This window comes from Corythoichthys intestinalis, chromosome 10, assembly GCF_030265065.1.
Source record: "Corythoichthys intestinalis isolate RoL2023-P3 chromosome 10, ASM3026506v1, whole genome shotgun sequence".
Lineage (NCBI taxonomy): Eukaryota > Metazoa > Chordata > Actinopteri > Syngnathiformes > Syngnathidae > Corythoichthys > Corythoichthys intestinalis.
In genome coordinates, this window is record NC_080404.1 from 23,400,702 (window position 1) to 23,418,186 (window position 17,485).

General features: G+C 41.3%; 2 protein-coding genes across 2 annotated transcripts; both read right to left on the minus strand.

The window, feature by feature from the left end:
* Positions 1–1,034: 1,034 nt before the first annotated feature.
* dnph1 (2'-deoxynucleoside 5'-phosphate N-hydrolase 1) lies at positions 1,035–5,934 on the minus strand. The gene is made up of 4 exons (XM_057848304.1): positions 5,514–5,934; positions 2,963–3,025; positions 2,778–2,888; positions 1,035–2,695 (listed from the first exon to the last, which is right to left on the minus strand). The coding sequence occupies exons 1-4, from the start codon at positions 5,647–5,649 to the stop codon at positions 2,577–2,579; spliced, it is 429 nt and encodes a 142-aa protein (XP_057704287.1). The 5' UTR covers positions 5,650–5,934; the 3' UTR covers positions 1,035–2,576.
* Positions 5,935–7,555: 1,621 nt separating this feature from the next.
* yipf3 (Yip1 domain family, member 3) lies at positions 7,556–12,827 on the minus strand. Its single transcript, XM_057848301.1, has 9 exons — positions 12,595–12,827; positions 9,721–9,915; positions 9,265–9,371; positions 9,149–9,194; positions 8,993–9,085; positions 8,802–8,933; positions 8,600–8,713; positions 8,361–8,484; positions 7,556–8,284 (listed from the first exon to the last, which is right to left on the minus strand). Exons 1-9 carry the CDS (start codon positions 12,670–12,672, stop codon positions 8,166–8,168), a joined length of 1,008 nt encoding a protein of 335 aa, XP_057704284.1. The 5' UTR covers positions 12,673–12,827; the 3' UTR covers positions 7,556–8,165.
* Positions 12,828–17,485: the final 4,658 nt, after the last annotated feature.

Genomic DNA, 17,485 nt, shown 5'->3' on the forward strand with positions numbered 1-17,485 from the left:
TTTGTTTGGATCGATTATTTATCATCTAACATATCGGAGAAAATGCGATAGTAACAAAAAAAAAAAAATACAATTAAGCGATAATTTTGAGGTAGATATCTGTGACTTTTTTACAGACACCATTTTTTTCATTGTGATGTAATTTCTTTATAAGTTTAAAATATGCGAGTGAATACATTTTTTTAAGTTGTTTTTTTTTAAACGAAATATTAGACATCAATTAATGATTCTAAGCTAAAAAAATGACATTTTGAATAAGAAATATTATTAATTACGTATATTTTACAGATGGATTGAAACAAAACCAGTTGCGCAACGTCTGACATCTGACAAATTAAAAATAGTTCGGGGGTTTAATGTGCCATGAATCTGCTATGGCAGCATATAGACATATTGTTCTATCAAGCACAACAGTTCTTTTGGCTTAAAATACAGAAGTCTCTTTTAAAAAGGAGTGCAAGAGCAGAAACTGCTTTTTCGGTCTTGTCTGTGTTTTCCGCCAATAATCAACAAAAAAGAGAAAGTTGACTGTGTTGGCCGATGCTTCAAGGATAGGTGGAAATCAGACTATTTCTTTACTAAAATACGCAACAACTGAGTCTGCCTCATTTGCATAGAGACAGTCGCTGTTTTTAAAGAGTTCAATGTGAGGCGATATTACCAAACAAGACACGCTCACATGTACGACAAGATTACAGGGAAGATACGCAGCGAGAAATTGAAGAAACTTTAAGTTAGTTTAATTTCACGGCAGCAGTATTTCGCAAGAGCCCGAGAGTCGAAAGAGAACGCCACAAAGGCTAGTTGATAGTTTTTTGAAATTAAAAAAAAAAAAAAAAAAAAAAGCAAATGTGACACACAGAATGGCTGGCTAAAATATATTGCTCTACGTAGTGGACGTTAGCCATGGTCGGCCCCCTACATTTTTACCACACCAAATCCGGCCCCCTTTGCAAAAAGTTTGGACACCCCTGGTTTAAAATGTCAATTTTCTGGGGGAAGAAAATTTTTGAACTGGAGGACATTTTTAAAAAAAAATAATAAAAATTTTATGCAAAACCCTAACTGGAGGTGAGAGCACGCGAGAGCAGCTTTAAAGACGCCATGATATTAACGAGATATTATCGCGTACTTACTTTGTTTTAATCCAAAAACTCCATGTAGCGTGCATCATCGAGTGTCAAGACACAGACGTGAATGGCCACACACAGCTGGATTATTGGGGGATTTTATGGGTAAACATGGTAATATAACAAGAGTCACGATGCAGAAATCGCGGACAATAACAGTAATCGAGATTTTGATTTTCATATATTTACCCTTCTAAACTTTCTTTTTTTCAATTTTTCTTTGCTTGGATCGATTATTTTTATCATCTAAAATACTGGGAAAAAAGCGATCGTAATGAAAAAAAAATACAATTAAGCGATAGTTATAAGGTAGATATCCGTGACTTTTTTACAGACGCCAATTTTTTCATTGTGATGTAATTTGTTTAAAAGTTTAAAATATACGAGTGAATAATTTTTTAAATTAGTTTTTTTTTAAAACGAAGTATTAGACATCAATTAATGATACTAAGCTAAAAATGACAGACATTTTGAATAACATAATTACTTCCCTTTTTATGGCTTTCGCGACGTCTGTACACGGGGGTTTCCAAGGTAAAACGGACAAATAAAAAAATAGTTCGGGGGCTAAATCCGCCATGAATCTGCAATGGCAGCATATAAACATATTGTTCTATGAAACACAACAGTTGTTTTGGCTTAAAATACAGCAGTTTCTTTTAAAGAGGAGTGCAAGAGCAAAAACTGCTTTCTTAGTCTTGTCTGTGTTTTCCGCCATATACCTATAAAAGTTTATGTAAAACGGGGAGATTCTAGTTTCCTACATTGATTTCAACATGTATATATACATATATCTAATGTAATAAATTAAGCCTTGGTTGGGATTTTGACTTTTTTTTTTTTTTTTTTTTTTTTTTTTTTTTTGCTGTTGCTTTCTGCAAACGTTCAAATTTATTGCAATTTTGTTATACCTCTGGATTATTTTGTTGCTTGTTAACTCATGGACGTCCAATCCAATTTGACGAAATGTATTAAATGTCGATGGCAGCCGACGACAATTTTTCTGCCTCTGAACAATTCAACTTTAATGAATTCACTGGATTGAAAAAGTTCACTGAAAATTGACATTAGCCTAAGCTACACAAGCTTGTTCTGTAGTCATTCGATGGAATGCCCTCACGGTCGAAATGGACGTCAATCGCAGTCAATGGCAGCCGATGAGTTAATAATTTAAGAAAAAAAAACATTTTTAAAAACGCGATGGTTTTGACGCTATTCTGATCCTCTGGGGCTTCAAGTCGCCCTTTGACCAAACCTTTCTGTTCATTTTGGGACATATCTCCTGTTTGATAACCCAAAATCAACAGGAAATACACTGTCAATGGGAAAACCCATTGGCAGTGTATCAAATACTTGTTCTCCCCACTGGATGATTTACAGACACACACAGCTTAGTTGTGCGGAAAGAAGGACACTCATTTATATTGTAAGACCTGCAAGCTGAATTCAGCGAGCTTCCATTTTAAAGAAGCGCTCCAAAATCTCGTTCACGTCGTCCAGGCCGTGATAATCGATCACCTGGACCCGCTCGCCGTCCGCCGCTCCTCTGATCATGGCCGACAACCCTGCCAAGAAAAAGAAGGAAGACAGGCCGAGCCTTTAAGCTGGGATCTTTGCCCGAAGCGGAAAAGTCTGGCACTTGCTCACTCCGGCCCGACGACGGTCTGAAGAGACAGAGGATTTTCTTCTCCAGCAGGTAAGCGTGACCCAGCTCGTAGCCCACGCCCAGCGACGGCTGCGTCACCTCAGCGACCACCGCTGTCGAGTCACAAGTCTGTGTGAATGAAACGCGTAGCGGCATAGGAACTAAGCGGCGGGCGGAGAAACCTCACCATCGGCTTGTCTCAGCCACACCAGGTCCCGATCGTGGATGGCGCCGTCCTGTAGCCCCTCACCTGGAAACAAAGAGGAACGCAGCGTTAGCTTCGAATGGGGTCTCCGATTGCAACTTCCTGTTTACGTGCTGCCTAATACCTTGTTAAAACGGCTGTCAGAACCTAAACGATATGCCTGATTTTTAATTTTTAATCGTTTGGCCAGAGGTGCGACCCTGATGTGAAATTATAAGTACTACGTGACCAAAATGACATAGATTTTATTTTGTGGTCCCCATGAGACAATTTTGCACTTTGACGTTGTACACGGAAGAGCAGGTTGACATTCACTTCCATTCGTCATCAACTCAAATCTCACGCAGTCACGGTTGACCTTACGGTCCAACAAATGCGGTAGTTTTGTCCCCCCCCAAGTCCCAAAATTGTTGCCCAAGTGTCATTTACAATGTTTATTTATTTACTAGGGACAGTGCACATTGATGAACATCTTAAAGATGTTATCAACTTGGGGATCAGTCTTTTCTGACATTTTCAGCACAATTTGATTTAGAATCTAGTTGCAAGCAATCACAGCATTTGAAATGAGGACACCCCCCCCCACACACACACACACACACACCATACTTAGCAGGGCCAGCCGCACCTCACTAAAATATGAGAACGGCGCTGCCTGTGACACGAAATAGCATGTTTATTTCATAATACACGCGGTATTTTATGCTCCTGAATGAAATGGACCGCTTGGATGTGTGTGGAAGCTATCGCTATATTTAGTTCGTTTTTTTTTAATCCCACGCCATGAAAATGAGTGACTTCCACGTCTCCAGTTGAGAAAGAAGGCGCTGTGACGTGTACGGAGGAAGGAGTCCTCTTCACTATACAGCCGTACTGTTGTATGAGAAGGACTAAGGATTCAGTTGATTTTGCGGATTAATACGTTTTTTTTAGCATCACGCCAGCCAAACAGCTGCAGAAAAATCTTGCTGTAGGAGGGAGAGGCGTGTGGGCCTTTTTGGGGTTTCAAAAGGTTCCCATTCACCGGTGGATATTGGCCAAAACAACCCTTACTACTTGTGGGACCATGGGACTTATGAGGAAGTTAGTAAACATCGTGTTTTGTATTATGTCAAATAATGGGATCATTTTAATATGTCGGTGGCTTGCATTTTGTGGCTGACGTGCTCCTTGTCCCCTCGGCCGACGACCGGCGGCTTGTCGCACATCTGCCCGCCGAGAGAGCACTACTAGTATACTCGGCTTATTCCCCTCTGCAAGTGCCCGGTGTTCTGTCAAATTTTCCGATCAGAAATTGCAACTTTGAGTTAAAAATAGCCGCAAATACAGCGATTACAACGTAAACACTACAAACTTTCTTTAACTAAAGGACTACTTATGGTTGATCATGGAATGGCATGTAAATGTTCAGCGGTCATTGTCCAGTTGCTTCCCCGGCGAGCTCTCCTGTCTGTAGTAGCAGGGGAATGAGCTGTAAATTGCTCTCCGCCGGGCGGTTTGCCGATCGGCAAAGACAATCGACAACCTAGTCGTCATGTGAAATAATCCGGACTAGTTATGTGTGATTTTCCGCTTCGAAGACTTTGAAACATCACTTTGTTCGAGTTAGCATGTCGGCTGGCTGTCACGCCTCTTGGTTTGTTTACATTCTCCGAAGCCGGGGAAGGGAAATGACATAAGCCCGATTTAGGTGGCATAAAATATCGTTCGGGATGTGCGACAGTAAAGGTGAAGTCGACAGTTTCGACCATTATGGAGTAATTTTTCCATGTCGTCTTGAATAAATACATTTTTATTATTTCATATTCCATTTAGCACAAGACTGTTATTTGTCATGACCATGCCATTTGTTTAGCTATTGGGGAAAAATACTTAGATAAAAAGAATATCCTGTAAAAATATTGGAGTGGAGAGACTGAAACAATGATATTTTGCGGCTCTCTTCGTCACGTTTTCCACGTTCTGAATAATTCCACCTCAGCGGGCTGACTGGTCCTTCTCAAGCCATTTATTTAGCTATTGGGGAAAAATACTTAGATAAAAAAAATATCCTGTAAAAATATTGGAGTACAGTGACTGAAACAATGACATTTTGCGGCTCTCTTCGTCTCGTTTTCCTCGTTGTGAATAATTCCACCTCAATGGGCTGCATACTAAATCAGATGAAATCGTGACTCCACTGACGTCATCCACCTGTTGGGGACGCTAGAGCCATATAATGGTAGGCGCGGCTAGCCGGCAGATTAAAAAACTGAATTTCTCGTCATCTGCGCTTCGCTAAATTGTTGTATATAGTCGAATTGTCTCAAAATATGATTCTAATTCACAAAATAATCCTATTTAAGACTTTTTTTTTTCTCCTGTCGTACCCACTTAAGCAGACAGCAGATATGCCACATCCAATATGGCAGCCGCCACCCAATCAGGCGTCGACGTATATGTAGTTTTTGGCTGGACCCCGCAAACGCAAAACAAAAACAGCGCATGGCTAACGAGTTGCGTTTGTGCCCCTCTTCAAAAAATGCCCTTTGACCTGTGTCGGTGAGGTGGCGGTCTCCCACGTGCTCCGTCAGAACTTCGCCGAACTTTCCTAGCGTCTTAACGATGTGCTCGTACACGGGCGCGTCCTCCCTTCCGCCACGGATGCTCGCGCAAAAATAAATCTTCATATCTTCTCCGTCAATTTACCCGCGAAGGAAGCTGGCCGCAATAACTGCGGTGCGCATGCGTAGAAGAGGTAAGGTCCCCGACATAATGTATAAGGCTAGATGTCTGATGCTGCCGCGAGCCAACTGGAACGGGCGTCGTCAGCCATTTTGCATCGGAGTTATTCGCGAAAGTACATTGAAAAAGTCAAGAGTAGGCAAAAAATAAAATCTTTTTCCCTCAAACAATCTACCGGAAAACTATAACGCTTACAGTGGTTCCATGGAATAACTACGTAAAACCCACTGCATCGCAGTCGTTTTTAAAATAGAATATTTTTTGCTTGGGCACAACATGATGAACTTATCACCTGACCATATTAGGACAAAAAGACCAAAAATAATTAAATTAAACATCGCCCATCCATGGCATGAGTGCCCTCTAGTGGAGAAAACATTTTCTACCGTCACATAACTGGGGAAAGTAAGGTAGTCCACAGTAGCTGAATAAGGCCATGACTAAACCTAGCAGCTTTTTTTTTTTTTTTTTTTTTTAAACCGAGGATCCTGCCGGCTGTATTGGCTGAGCGAAATTGTGTTTGTGCGTTCCACTCAAATCAGTGCTGCAACAATTAATCAATTAACTCGAGTATTCGATTAGAAAAAATATATTTGAATTAAATTTTGCTGCCTCGAGTATTCGTTTCATTAAAGTGGCGTTGTAATTGTTTTCAAAGTGTTTGCCTTTAGTTTTATTGATTTGGGTGGATACACTACCCTCTAGTCTGCCTCATTTCACATGGCTGAATCCAGCTGCTTCCTGTTAAGACCAACATAAACTGTTTTTGTTTGACCTAATCTTTTTTAATATATTCGTAATTGTTTTAGCAGTTTTTTGTGGAAATATGTGTTTGAACTGTTTAAGAGCATTGTAAAACAAAACAAAAAACGTTGGCATTTAATAGCATTTAACTAGTGGGCTTTTGCTATGTAAGTTAACCTATCGTTCTTTTGTTGCAAATATATCCTCATTTATTTTTTTATACCGTTTGAGGCTTAGGTCAGGTAATTCAATTTTTGTTCCTTATCCGATTATTTGAACTAATTAGTGCATCGATTAATCGACTACTAAAATCGATAGCTGCAGCCCTAACTCAAATGGGTCTACATGAACGCTGCTTTATAATATATATACATTGCTAATTAGTACCCCCCAAAAAGTTGTAGTTATGGTTTCCAGTCATTTTTTTAATAATTAGCGTATTTGTGTCGTTTTTTTTCTTTAACTGTGGTACAGTGATAATCCATTTTCTAAGCACTTTTTCCATGGTCCCAATACAGCCTACCTAATACATCGGGGGGAAAATTACGTCCACACCAGCACGTTTGTAGAAAAGAAAACTTCCACACCTAACTTCATTCATTTTGAAGTGCGTACATTCATAACGCGCAAAAAATAATTCTCCATAATACCACCATACTTCGCATGTGTTCAATATGAAACACTGCAAGAGTTGGTAAATAAATTGAAACAAAAAAGCACCTAATTTACTCCAAATGTAAATATCGGCCTCATGTGTGATGTAGGGACAAAGTTTATTGCAGTGACGTTTCCGGTTATCAGTGTCTATATGATGGCGCCACAAACGCAGAAATCGCACATCTTCTGTTTGGACGGCGTTTTTAGGGACCCTTGTTTAAATGTGCGTGTGGTTGATAGGCCAAACTTTAGAAAATGTTCTTTTGCAAAATACCCTGCTACGTGTAGAGATAGCCTCAAAGTAGTGTTTCTTCTTCATACATCAACCCAAGGAAATGTTTCTCCAGAGGTTAAGTATATGGAACGCGCTATATTAGGGAGCACTCCATTTTCAAGCAGTTTTCAAACGGCTTGCTTTGTTAAACGTCAGATTTAATCATGAATCATAGCCACATTAATAAGTTTTTTATTTAAAAAAAAAAAAAAAACGTGCTCGGCCAAATATACATCTCTCACACAAGTTCCGTGGGTGAATTATGTCATATAATAAAGGGTGGTCACAATATATATATATTTTTAAATCAAGCCAACCATTTGTAAATCCGTCCAGTTAGGAGCATTTTGTTGGAGAAACCGGCAATGTAACAAGAGCTCGCCACAGCAGTCCCCCGATGCAAGATGACCTCCCGTCACTTACACCACCCACTCCACCTTTTGACACCGAGCCTGATATACCTCTGCGCCGGAACGTCTTCGACATTTTAGATTTTAGGACGGACATCGGCCATTTTGTGTCGGGGTCATTCCATAAACAGTTCAATAGCTATAATGTTCCACTTTTGACTTTCACATGGGCTGCTTTTTCGGAAACATCAGAGATGCAGTAAATTCATGGAATAATAATTTTAACTGGGGAAAAAAAATAACTCATTTTGCAGTTTCCTCCATTGATTTCAACATGTCTGGTTTTGACCACTGAACTTCATCTTGTGTTGAAACTGTAAAGTGCAACAGAATAATTTTTTGTCCAATGAGCATATAAAGACCGGAAGTCCGAGGGTCACATGGCGAGGGCGAGGCCAAGGGCTCGTGCGGTGATGTTGGGCCCGGCTCCTTCCACGTCTCTGGCCACCCGCTGCATGGCGGCCACGTTCGATCCTTCCAAGGTGTCCAGAAGGCCTGAATGCACAAACGCGAGTTGAACCGATATTTCCTCAAACATCTTTACAACTGGCACGCGTCCGAGCAAACCTACCTTCCACCATTTTGTGGTAGGCAAAGTGAAGGTAGAGCAGGAAGAGCATGTGTAGCAGAGACACGGTGGCGCACAACAGCAGACGCGGTGTCGAACCCACCGTGCGTGACAGCAGGGCGGTCACCTGAGAGCAAGATAGGAAGTGACCCAGAAATCCACAGGAAGTGGCCGAGATATCAACAGCAAATGAGTCGAAATGCCCCAAAATGAACTCATTGGCTGCCATTGACGGTTCTCACCATGCGCAGCGTGGACAGTCCTCCCAGCAGCAGCCAGAGGGCGTAGAAGAGCAGGTGGAAGTGAAGGTTGTAGCTCACCAGGAGAACCACGCAGTGGCTGAACAAGCCGTAGCCCTGAGCGCACAAACCCAAAAACACGCTCACGCCTTCATAGCACTTTTAAGGCTAAAATCATTACTGGAAGGCTTGCGACGGTTTTCACCATCAAGGACAGCGTTTGCAACATGGTGATCTGGGCATTCAACAAATACGCCAGGAAGTAGACCAAGGATGAAACTCCCAGCCAGTAGCCGAAACATGTTCCGATGGCCGTTCCCATCAGGGTGCCCTCTCTCTGTGATGTTAACGACGTTAGCGCCGCCGCCCCCGCTTCCCACGCCCACCTATACTCACAATCACGGTGCCCGACGTCTTCATGCCGTGCAGCAGGATGGCGACCAGAGTGAAGACCAACATGAGGGGTCCATACAACTCACCCGCAATCTTCTACGGGGATACGTGTACACGTGAGAGGTGCTGACGCGGCGGTGGCGCGTCGAGTCTCACTACCTGAGGGAAGTCGATCATGCGGACGGGAACCAGTGACTCCAGTAACCTGCATGCACAATCGCCGCAGTCAAGCGGGAAGCCGGGAAAAGCCGGAGGAGCGAGAGAGAGCTCCCTACCTGCTGCGCACCTGAACAGGCTCCACGTCAAAGTAGGGCCTGAGGATGTCGATGTTGGCGTACAGGTTGAAGGCGCGAGATGCTTGACGCTTTCCCGCCTGCCACACCTGCGCAAAACGTCATCGGTGGTAGAATAGAGAAAGACTACTTCCAAATAATATCACTCAAGTCAAAGAAGTCACCCCTGAAAATTACCTCGAGTACAGGTAAAAAGGTACTGAGTGAAAAAATGACGTGCTGAGTAACTGCTGACCATGTATTTTCAAAACAATTTGATTAAATTGTTTTGTCTTCATAGGGTATTTATTTTGGGGGCAGTCACTTCCTCTTCGTTCTGGGACAGAATTCCCAAAATGAATAAGAAGTGACTCAAAATAAAAAGCATGCGACCTGTAAATGCACCAAATGATTATAGATCAAAATGGGGCATTTCCAGAGATTGGGCGAGTCGCTCACCTGGTCCGCCACCTGCCTGCCCAGCTGGCCCTTGAAGCCCTTGACGCCCAAGAAGTCAGCGTCGGCCTCTTCTCCCTCATCGGCCTCTTCCTCTTCTTCTTCCTCCTTCATCCTCTGGTGCATCTCGCCCACATCCTCGAAGCTGGAGCCCGACGTGTCATCCGTGTTCTCCATGTCAATGACCGCCGAGCCGCCCTGCAACCATCCGTGCCGTGTCATCCCTTCCGATACTTGTCTGCTTTTTGCTAAAGACGGACCGATATCTCGTTCGGCCGATATCCAAATAAAAAGCTGCTATACGGCTGAGATATGAAAGCTTCGGTACCCGAAAAATTTATTGTACAAAAGGTTTTTTTTGTAACTTTTTGCTCTTTGTATTACAAAAATATTCATTGTACGAAAGAGAATACGTACTGTTATAGATCATTGTGGCAGCAATGCAAGAATGTAACTAGGTTTGACTATAAATGTAAAAATGGAAATATTCACACCACAATGCTCATGTACATACAGTATATGAAACAAAAGATGAGAACTTACAAGCTGCCGAAGTAAATTAAGTCTTTTAGCGCTCAGTGTTTATTATGAGCTCGAGTAGTCATGTGATAACGTCTGTAGAATGAGCCTAACAATTTAGTTCCGTCCATGCGCCACTCGGGGGTGGCAAAGCATTACGAGTAAAGACAGGCAATCAGATGTCACAACAAATTAAATGTGTTTTAGTAGGGGTCGGAACCAATTAGGCCATTTACGTGTAAAAACACAGTTAATACGAAAAAATGATACAAAAGCTACATTGGAACTAATTCATTTCGTATATAAACTTTGTTCCTGTAATTGTTAGATTAGCATAATAACGTAGTGTGCACGGTTATAAAATTCTAATTTTTCAACCATGTTTTTTCATTTCATCATTTTGTTTGCGAAAATTGCACGCGAACGCACCCTCAAGTCGTATTCCCTACCATGAGATTTTATTATGATACCAGTTTCCTCCGAGATGAGTGTACCTTTTACTAAAGTTGCACCGATACCAGTATCGGCAGGGGGCGCCAATCCGGCCCGAATTGGTGGTATCGGTATCGGTGAGTACCAACATTTAGGGCGTCGATACCATCTACTGGCATCACTTTAGCGCAAATGAACTGTCCTCCCCACGTGAGCCAACTTCCCAAATCACGATGCATGACATCTGTATGTCTTTGTCTCGACAGTACCATACGAAAATAACACATTCGTCTTCAATATTACAGATGTTCACTACAACGCACATCCGCGATGTTACGCTGCTTTTCTTATATGACATTTACATACAATTAGCATGCTTAAGCTAAAGCTTGCTGTAGTAGCGCCGATGGGATCAGAAAGGTTAAGACCGTGAGAGACTAAGCAAACTCATGGTTTCCTGATGAACAATGAGTGGCAAATTAAGAGCGCCGTACTTCAAACTCGTCCTGTTTTTGAAAGTCGATTGTCATATTATGCTGGTGTTGTGCAGTAATGAGCAGAAGTGACTTCTGTGGCCAGAAAACACTCAAGCGGCGCAGCGCGCACACTAGATATCATCAGATAGCAACCTAGACGTCTTATGTTAGATCCCATGCCAACTCTCGCGCGCACACACTAGACATCATCAAATAGCAACCTAGATGTGCTACATTAGATCCCATGCCATTAGCTGCGTGAGCCCAGAGCGACGCGTAGTCCATATACTACATTGATGAATTAGAAACCGCCATGACTGAATGGAAGTTAAGCAGGCCAAATCAATCCATACCAGTGACTATAGATAATGCTGCAAATACTGTTAATTCAGCACATGTTACAGATGGACTCAGACCACAAATAGGATGTTTTGCTTATATGGTAAATATAGCTGCTAAGAGAGCTGCAGCAATCAACAGTGTCCCCCACTTTACAAACAGTAAAGATCTCAGCACTTACAGTATATACAAAATTTCTTCAGATCAGTAAGAAGTAAGCACATAAATAAATATTATGCACTAAAATGCTTGTTTATATGATTGCACTGTTATTTTTGCTTGTTAGCAAATAAAATAAAATAATAATAACAGTTGTATTTTCTGTGTCAGAGCATTAAATGTATTGAATTGTATCGAAAATCGTACCGAACCGTGACTTAACTGTATCGTTGCATCCCTTAAACGTACATACATATATTATATATTGTTTTTTTTTTGTTTTTTTTTTGCTAACAGAGTGGTATCGGAATGGTATCGGTATCGGCCGATACTGCACAGCCAGGTATCTGTATCGTATCGGGCCCAAAAAATGGTATCGGTGCAACACTACCTTTTACTTTTAAAAATGGCGGAGCCCAAACTAGAAATTGTGAATGGTAAGAAATTATATTTTAATTTTTAAAAAAAGATTTATCGTCAATTTGCAGGGGGGGTTTTTTTCAAGCCAGCATCATAACGCTGTGTTGCGCATTTATAAACTTTTATTATTTAAACCAAGCGTTTGCTAAATGTCCACTTACTAACAAAAACTTAGCCCTTCTTGGTGTAGTAGTTAAATGAATAGGTTTTGCCTGCGCAACAACCCAAAGTGAGGTCCGTGTTTGCATTGTCTTTATGCTATTACAACAAAAGCGCAAAGACGGCGCATTAGGAAGTATGTAAGCATTTTCATCTTTCCCAGCGCCCTTGAAGGCAGCACAGGTCCACTGCCTGATTACGGCCGAGATGATAAACCGGATTCTTCCGATAAATCGTGTAATAATCACAATTAACAAGTTCAGGGGGGGAAAGGCAAATTTGCGCACAAACATAACCATTATCCGTATATGCATGTAGATAGAGGGGTGTTTGCCTTTCTCAGCCAGCTAATCAAGTTAGCACGTTAGCTTACGTGGACGATGTGGTCATCGAAGCTCGCCCAGGCTTCCGTGTTGTTGTTATTGGCGCGCGGAGGGCCTGCCGCAGACATGTCTCGTCGCGACGCCGTGCTCGTACCGCGCTCCACGCTGTTTGTCTGTCCGTCTGTCCCAAAAACCGTCCTGTCCACCGTAGGGCTCCCGTCGTTTGAGTCTGCCAAAGCCTAGCGTAGCGTCGACGGCAACGTGACGTCACATCACAGGCAGGCTGGAATGGAAACGGTTGCAGATTGGCCAGTTGGGAAAAAAAAAAAAAAAAAAAACAGATGAAAAATTGACATCCTCCCGTTAGAGAAAAGACGTTTCCCTTTTTATTTCCATTTTTCCAAGTATTTCTTGAAGTATAATGAGCGATGGGTAGAGTAGCCAAAAATTGGACTTACTTCATTACATAGAATAGAATAGAAGAGAATAGACCTTTATAGTTGTACAGTGTACAGTTGTACAATTAAATTGTAGAGCATCTCCCTTTTCAGTGCAGGACAAGCAAAAATCTCAAAAGTTGCTTGCAAGAATAAAAGTATAAAATCTAAATAAATATAAAATGTGTGTGAGATAGTCCTATGTTCAGGCAGTGCAAATATTTGAAGTAGCACCGGTTGACAGTGAAGGCATTGAATATTGCACATTGATATTGCACGTAAATAAGTATTGCATTGCCCATAGAATATGTGTGAGTAGAAGTAGCAGAAGTTGACAGTGAGGCATTGAATATTGCACATAAATAAGTATTGCGCATAGAATATGTGTGAATTAGGGGTGTCAAACGATTAAAATTTTGTAATCGAGTTAATTACAGCTTAAAAATTAATCGTGATTAATCGCAATTCAAACCATCTATATAATATGCCATATTTTTCTGTAAATTATTGTTGGAATGGAAAGATAAGACACAAGATGGATATATACATTCAACATACGGTACATAAGTACTGTATTTCTTTATTATAACAATAAATCAACAAGATGGCACTACCATTATTAACATTCTGTTAAAGCGATCCATGGACAGAAAGACTTGTAGTTCTTAAAAGACAAGTTATAGAAATTTTATATCAAAACCCCTCTTCTTGTTTTCGTTTTAATGTGTAAAATTTTCAATCAAAAAATAAACTAGTAGCCCACCATTGTTGATGTCAATAATTACTTACACAATGCTCATGGGTGCTGAAGCCTATAAAATCAGTCGCACCCAAGCGCCAGCAGAGGGCGGAAAAACTCTGAAAAACACAACAAGTACACCTTTCACTGTGCTCTCATTTCAATCTGTTTGAGCGGGGCATTTGTGCGTTAATTGCGTCAAATATTTTAACGGGATTAATTTTTAAAAATTACCGATCGTTAACGCGATAATTTTGACAGCCCTAGTGTGAATAGAAGTTAAGTAGCAGAAGTTGACAGTGAGGCATTGAATATTGCACTTAGTAAGTATTGTACAGATTATATTGCATGTAAATGAAATTTGGACATTGGGTGATGTGGTGTTACATGCAGTGTATCACAAAAGTGAGTACACCCCTCACATTTCTGCAGATATTTATATCTTTTCATGGGACAACACTGACAAAATGACACTTTGACACAATGAAAAGTAGTCTGTGTGCAGCTTATATAATAGAGTTAATTTGTTTTCCCCTCAAAATAACTCAAAATATAGCCGTTAATATCTAAATCCCTGGCAACAAAAATGAGTACACCCCTTAGAAACTACGTACATCCCTCAATGGAGGAAGCCTCTTCTGAAGACGGTACACAAGAAAGCCCGCAAACAGTTTGCTGAAGACATGTCAGCATAGCACATGGATTACTGGAACCATGTCCTATGGTCTGATGAGACAGGTGGGCTTTCTTGTGTACCGTCTGCAGAAGAGGCTTCCTCCTGGGGTGACAGCCATGGACACCAATTTGATGTAGAGTGCGGCGTATGGTCTAAGCACTAACAGGCTGACCCCCCCCCCCCCCCCCCCCACCACCACCTCTTCAATCTCTGCAGCAATGCTGACAGCACTCCTGTAAAGAGTCACATGACATTTTGGAGGGAAAATGACAAGCAGTACTCAATTTGGACATTTAGGGATGTACGTAGTTTCTAAGGGGTGTACTCACTTTTGTTGCCAGGGGTTTAGACTATATTTTGAGAAGATAATAAATTAACTATTATATAAGCTGCACACAGACTACTTTTCATTGTGTCAAAGTGTCATTTTGCCAGTGTTGTCCCATGAAAAGACATACTTAAATATCTGCAGAAATGCGAGGGGTGTACTCACTTTTTGATACACTGTATGGCTGTTGGAGATGGCTTTAGCAAAGAAACTGTGACGATTGTAGGAGTGACTAAATGTAAAAAAAAAAATATTGTTTTTCAGAAAGCCACAATCAAATAACGCTGTCTGGATTCTTCACGGAACAAAAGTAAATAAAATAAAAATAATAATAATATAATAATAAATAATAATAATAATATTAATTAAATAGATAATACCCAAATAACCCTCTCTGAGTTCTTCACAGAAAAAGGCCAGGAAATAGATAACACTATGAGAAAAAAAAAAAAAAAAAATTCAAAATGCTCTCTGGTATTGTTGAGGGGGCTGACCAAATGTCCTGGTGTAGACCCTCTCCACACACTCGGCGTTGATGTACACGGGCGGCAGGTCGGTACCGTTCCTCCTGAAGTCCATGATTACCTCAATGGTTTTGGTGGTGTTCAGGCCCAGGTTGTTGTCTGAGCACCAGGCTGAGAGTTTGTGGACTTCATCTCTGTAGACTGCCTCATCGTCCTGTGAGATTAGTCACCCACTGTGGTGTCATCAGCAAACTTGACGATGGTGTTGCTCCTTTGGATTCATTCTGCATTACTTCAAAATACAGTAATACCACTCAGGTGAGGTTAAGGTAAAAGTAGTCATCCAAAAATTTACTCAAGTTTAAAAAAAAAAAAAGAGGGGGGGTATTCGGTCAGAAGAATAATCAAGTAATACGTAAAATTGTAACTCTTTACAGTGTGATTTTTTTTAACAATTCAATTTTTTTTTCCTGAGCACAACATCCTCTACATGAACTCTTATTAAGAGGGATGTCCCTAACCGATCACGCCATTGTTCAGAGGTTCGGAATATTGAGTTAAAAGGATTAGGTTTTTGATTTTAAAAATAATTTGTTTTTTCTGCTTCAGGCTCATACAGCCGCTCACCATCCATCATGCTGCTTTTCTTGGTCACCGGTGCAACTGGCATTTGGTACCTAAAGTTAACGACGACTGACAGATTTGTAGCTTTGATCTGGCTAGTCTTCTTGTTAGCTCTACGATCAAATGCACAAATGTGTTAATCATCGTTAAGTGCACTGCGGCATCGTGAATGAATTTGAGTGTACTCACTCAATGAAGCATTTATAAAATACAAGCATTTTTCTATATTATTGTTGTTTAGTTATGGGATCTGGGGTTCAATTCCAGCTCAGCCTTTCTGTGTGGAGTTTGAGTGTCTGCGTGGGTTTTCTCCAGGTTCCTGTCACATCCCAAAAAACGTGCATGGTATGCTGATAGAACACTCCAAATCATCCACAAGGGCCCGTGCAGAGACCGATGGAGGGGCAGGTGCTCATAGATGAAAAGGGGCACATGAACAAAAATTTAATACACCTTAGAACAACATAACTTCCAGTTTTAACCAGCTTTACAGTATAATTGGCTGTGACTGTGACAGACTTTAATTGGGAGGGGCGGAACAGTGAATAGAAATCAACACTGTCATCAACACTTTCTGGCTGTGACTTAGCCTTTGCCTCTTTTCTTTCCTAAACCTCTATATCAAAACTTCCTCACTCAACTTGTTCACCTGAGAACTAACCAAATTATATGTTCACTTAGCCACCATCAGCACAGTTTTTTCAAAACTATTATTTGATTGTTAGAGAACTTAAAGATGTGTACCTTTCTAGATAACACTGTGAAGAGAACGGACAAATATGGTTGCCCATAGAGAGTAGAGATACACGGAGGTTGGGGATATTTTTATTATTAAAGTAGAAAACTATATGAGAAAACTACACTTTTTTTTTAAATCCCCACAATAAACCTGGTGTAAGAATTTGCTTGAAAACTGTATTTGCTTAAACACGGTTTAATAGGGTAGCATTGTTTGTTTTCAACCACAAGATGTCCTCAGACTCTTCACCACACACCCAGGTCACAGAGGAACAGCGTGAAGGGAGGGTGGGGGGCGGGGTGCTATGCGCCGGCTTAGCGGCATGCAGACGGCTTTTATAATTTCTAATTTTTTTTAATTTTTTTTTAAAGTGTTTTCGGTGTACAAGTACTTAGTGGCGTGCCTGCATAGTCATTCACGCACACACACAAAAAGCCATGTCGAAAGACGCATGTAGGGGCAAAGGGGCAGGTGTTCAAGCCCCCTACGCCCCCCCCCCTCCCACACACACACACACACACACACATGCACGTGCCTGGTGTGAATGGTCCGTGTCTATATGTGCCCTGTGACTGGCTGGCAACCTGTACCCCGCCTTCTGCCTGGAGTTAGCTGTGATAGACTCCAGCACCCCCACGACCCTTGTTAGGATAATCAGAAGATGAACTTTATGAATGTTATGGAGAGTGATTAAAAGTATGTCGTTGAAGGTGATACAATGAAAACTATGGGTGCACCTACACTTTGTGCGTAAAGATATAAATACTGCACATTTATAAACACATAAGCGACCACACGCAATAGCAACCCGTGCTAACATGCTAATGGTTCACGAATATCTCACAAGGCAAGGCTTAACCAGGGGGGTCCAAACCGGTTGTCAAGGGCCGCCGTGGGTCCTGGTTTTTGTTCCTTCCAATCAAACCGTTTAAAA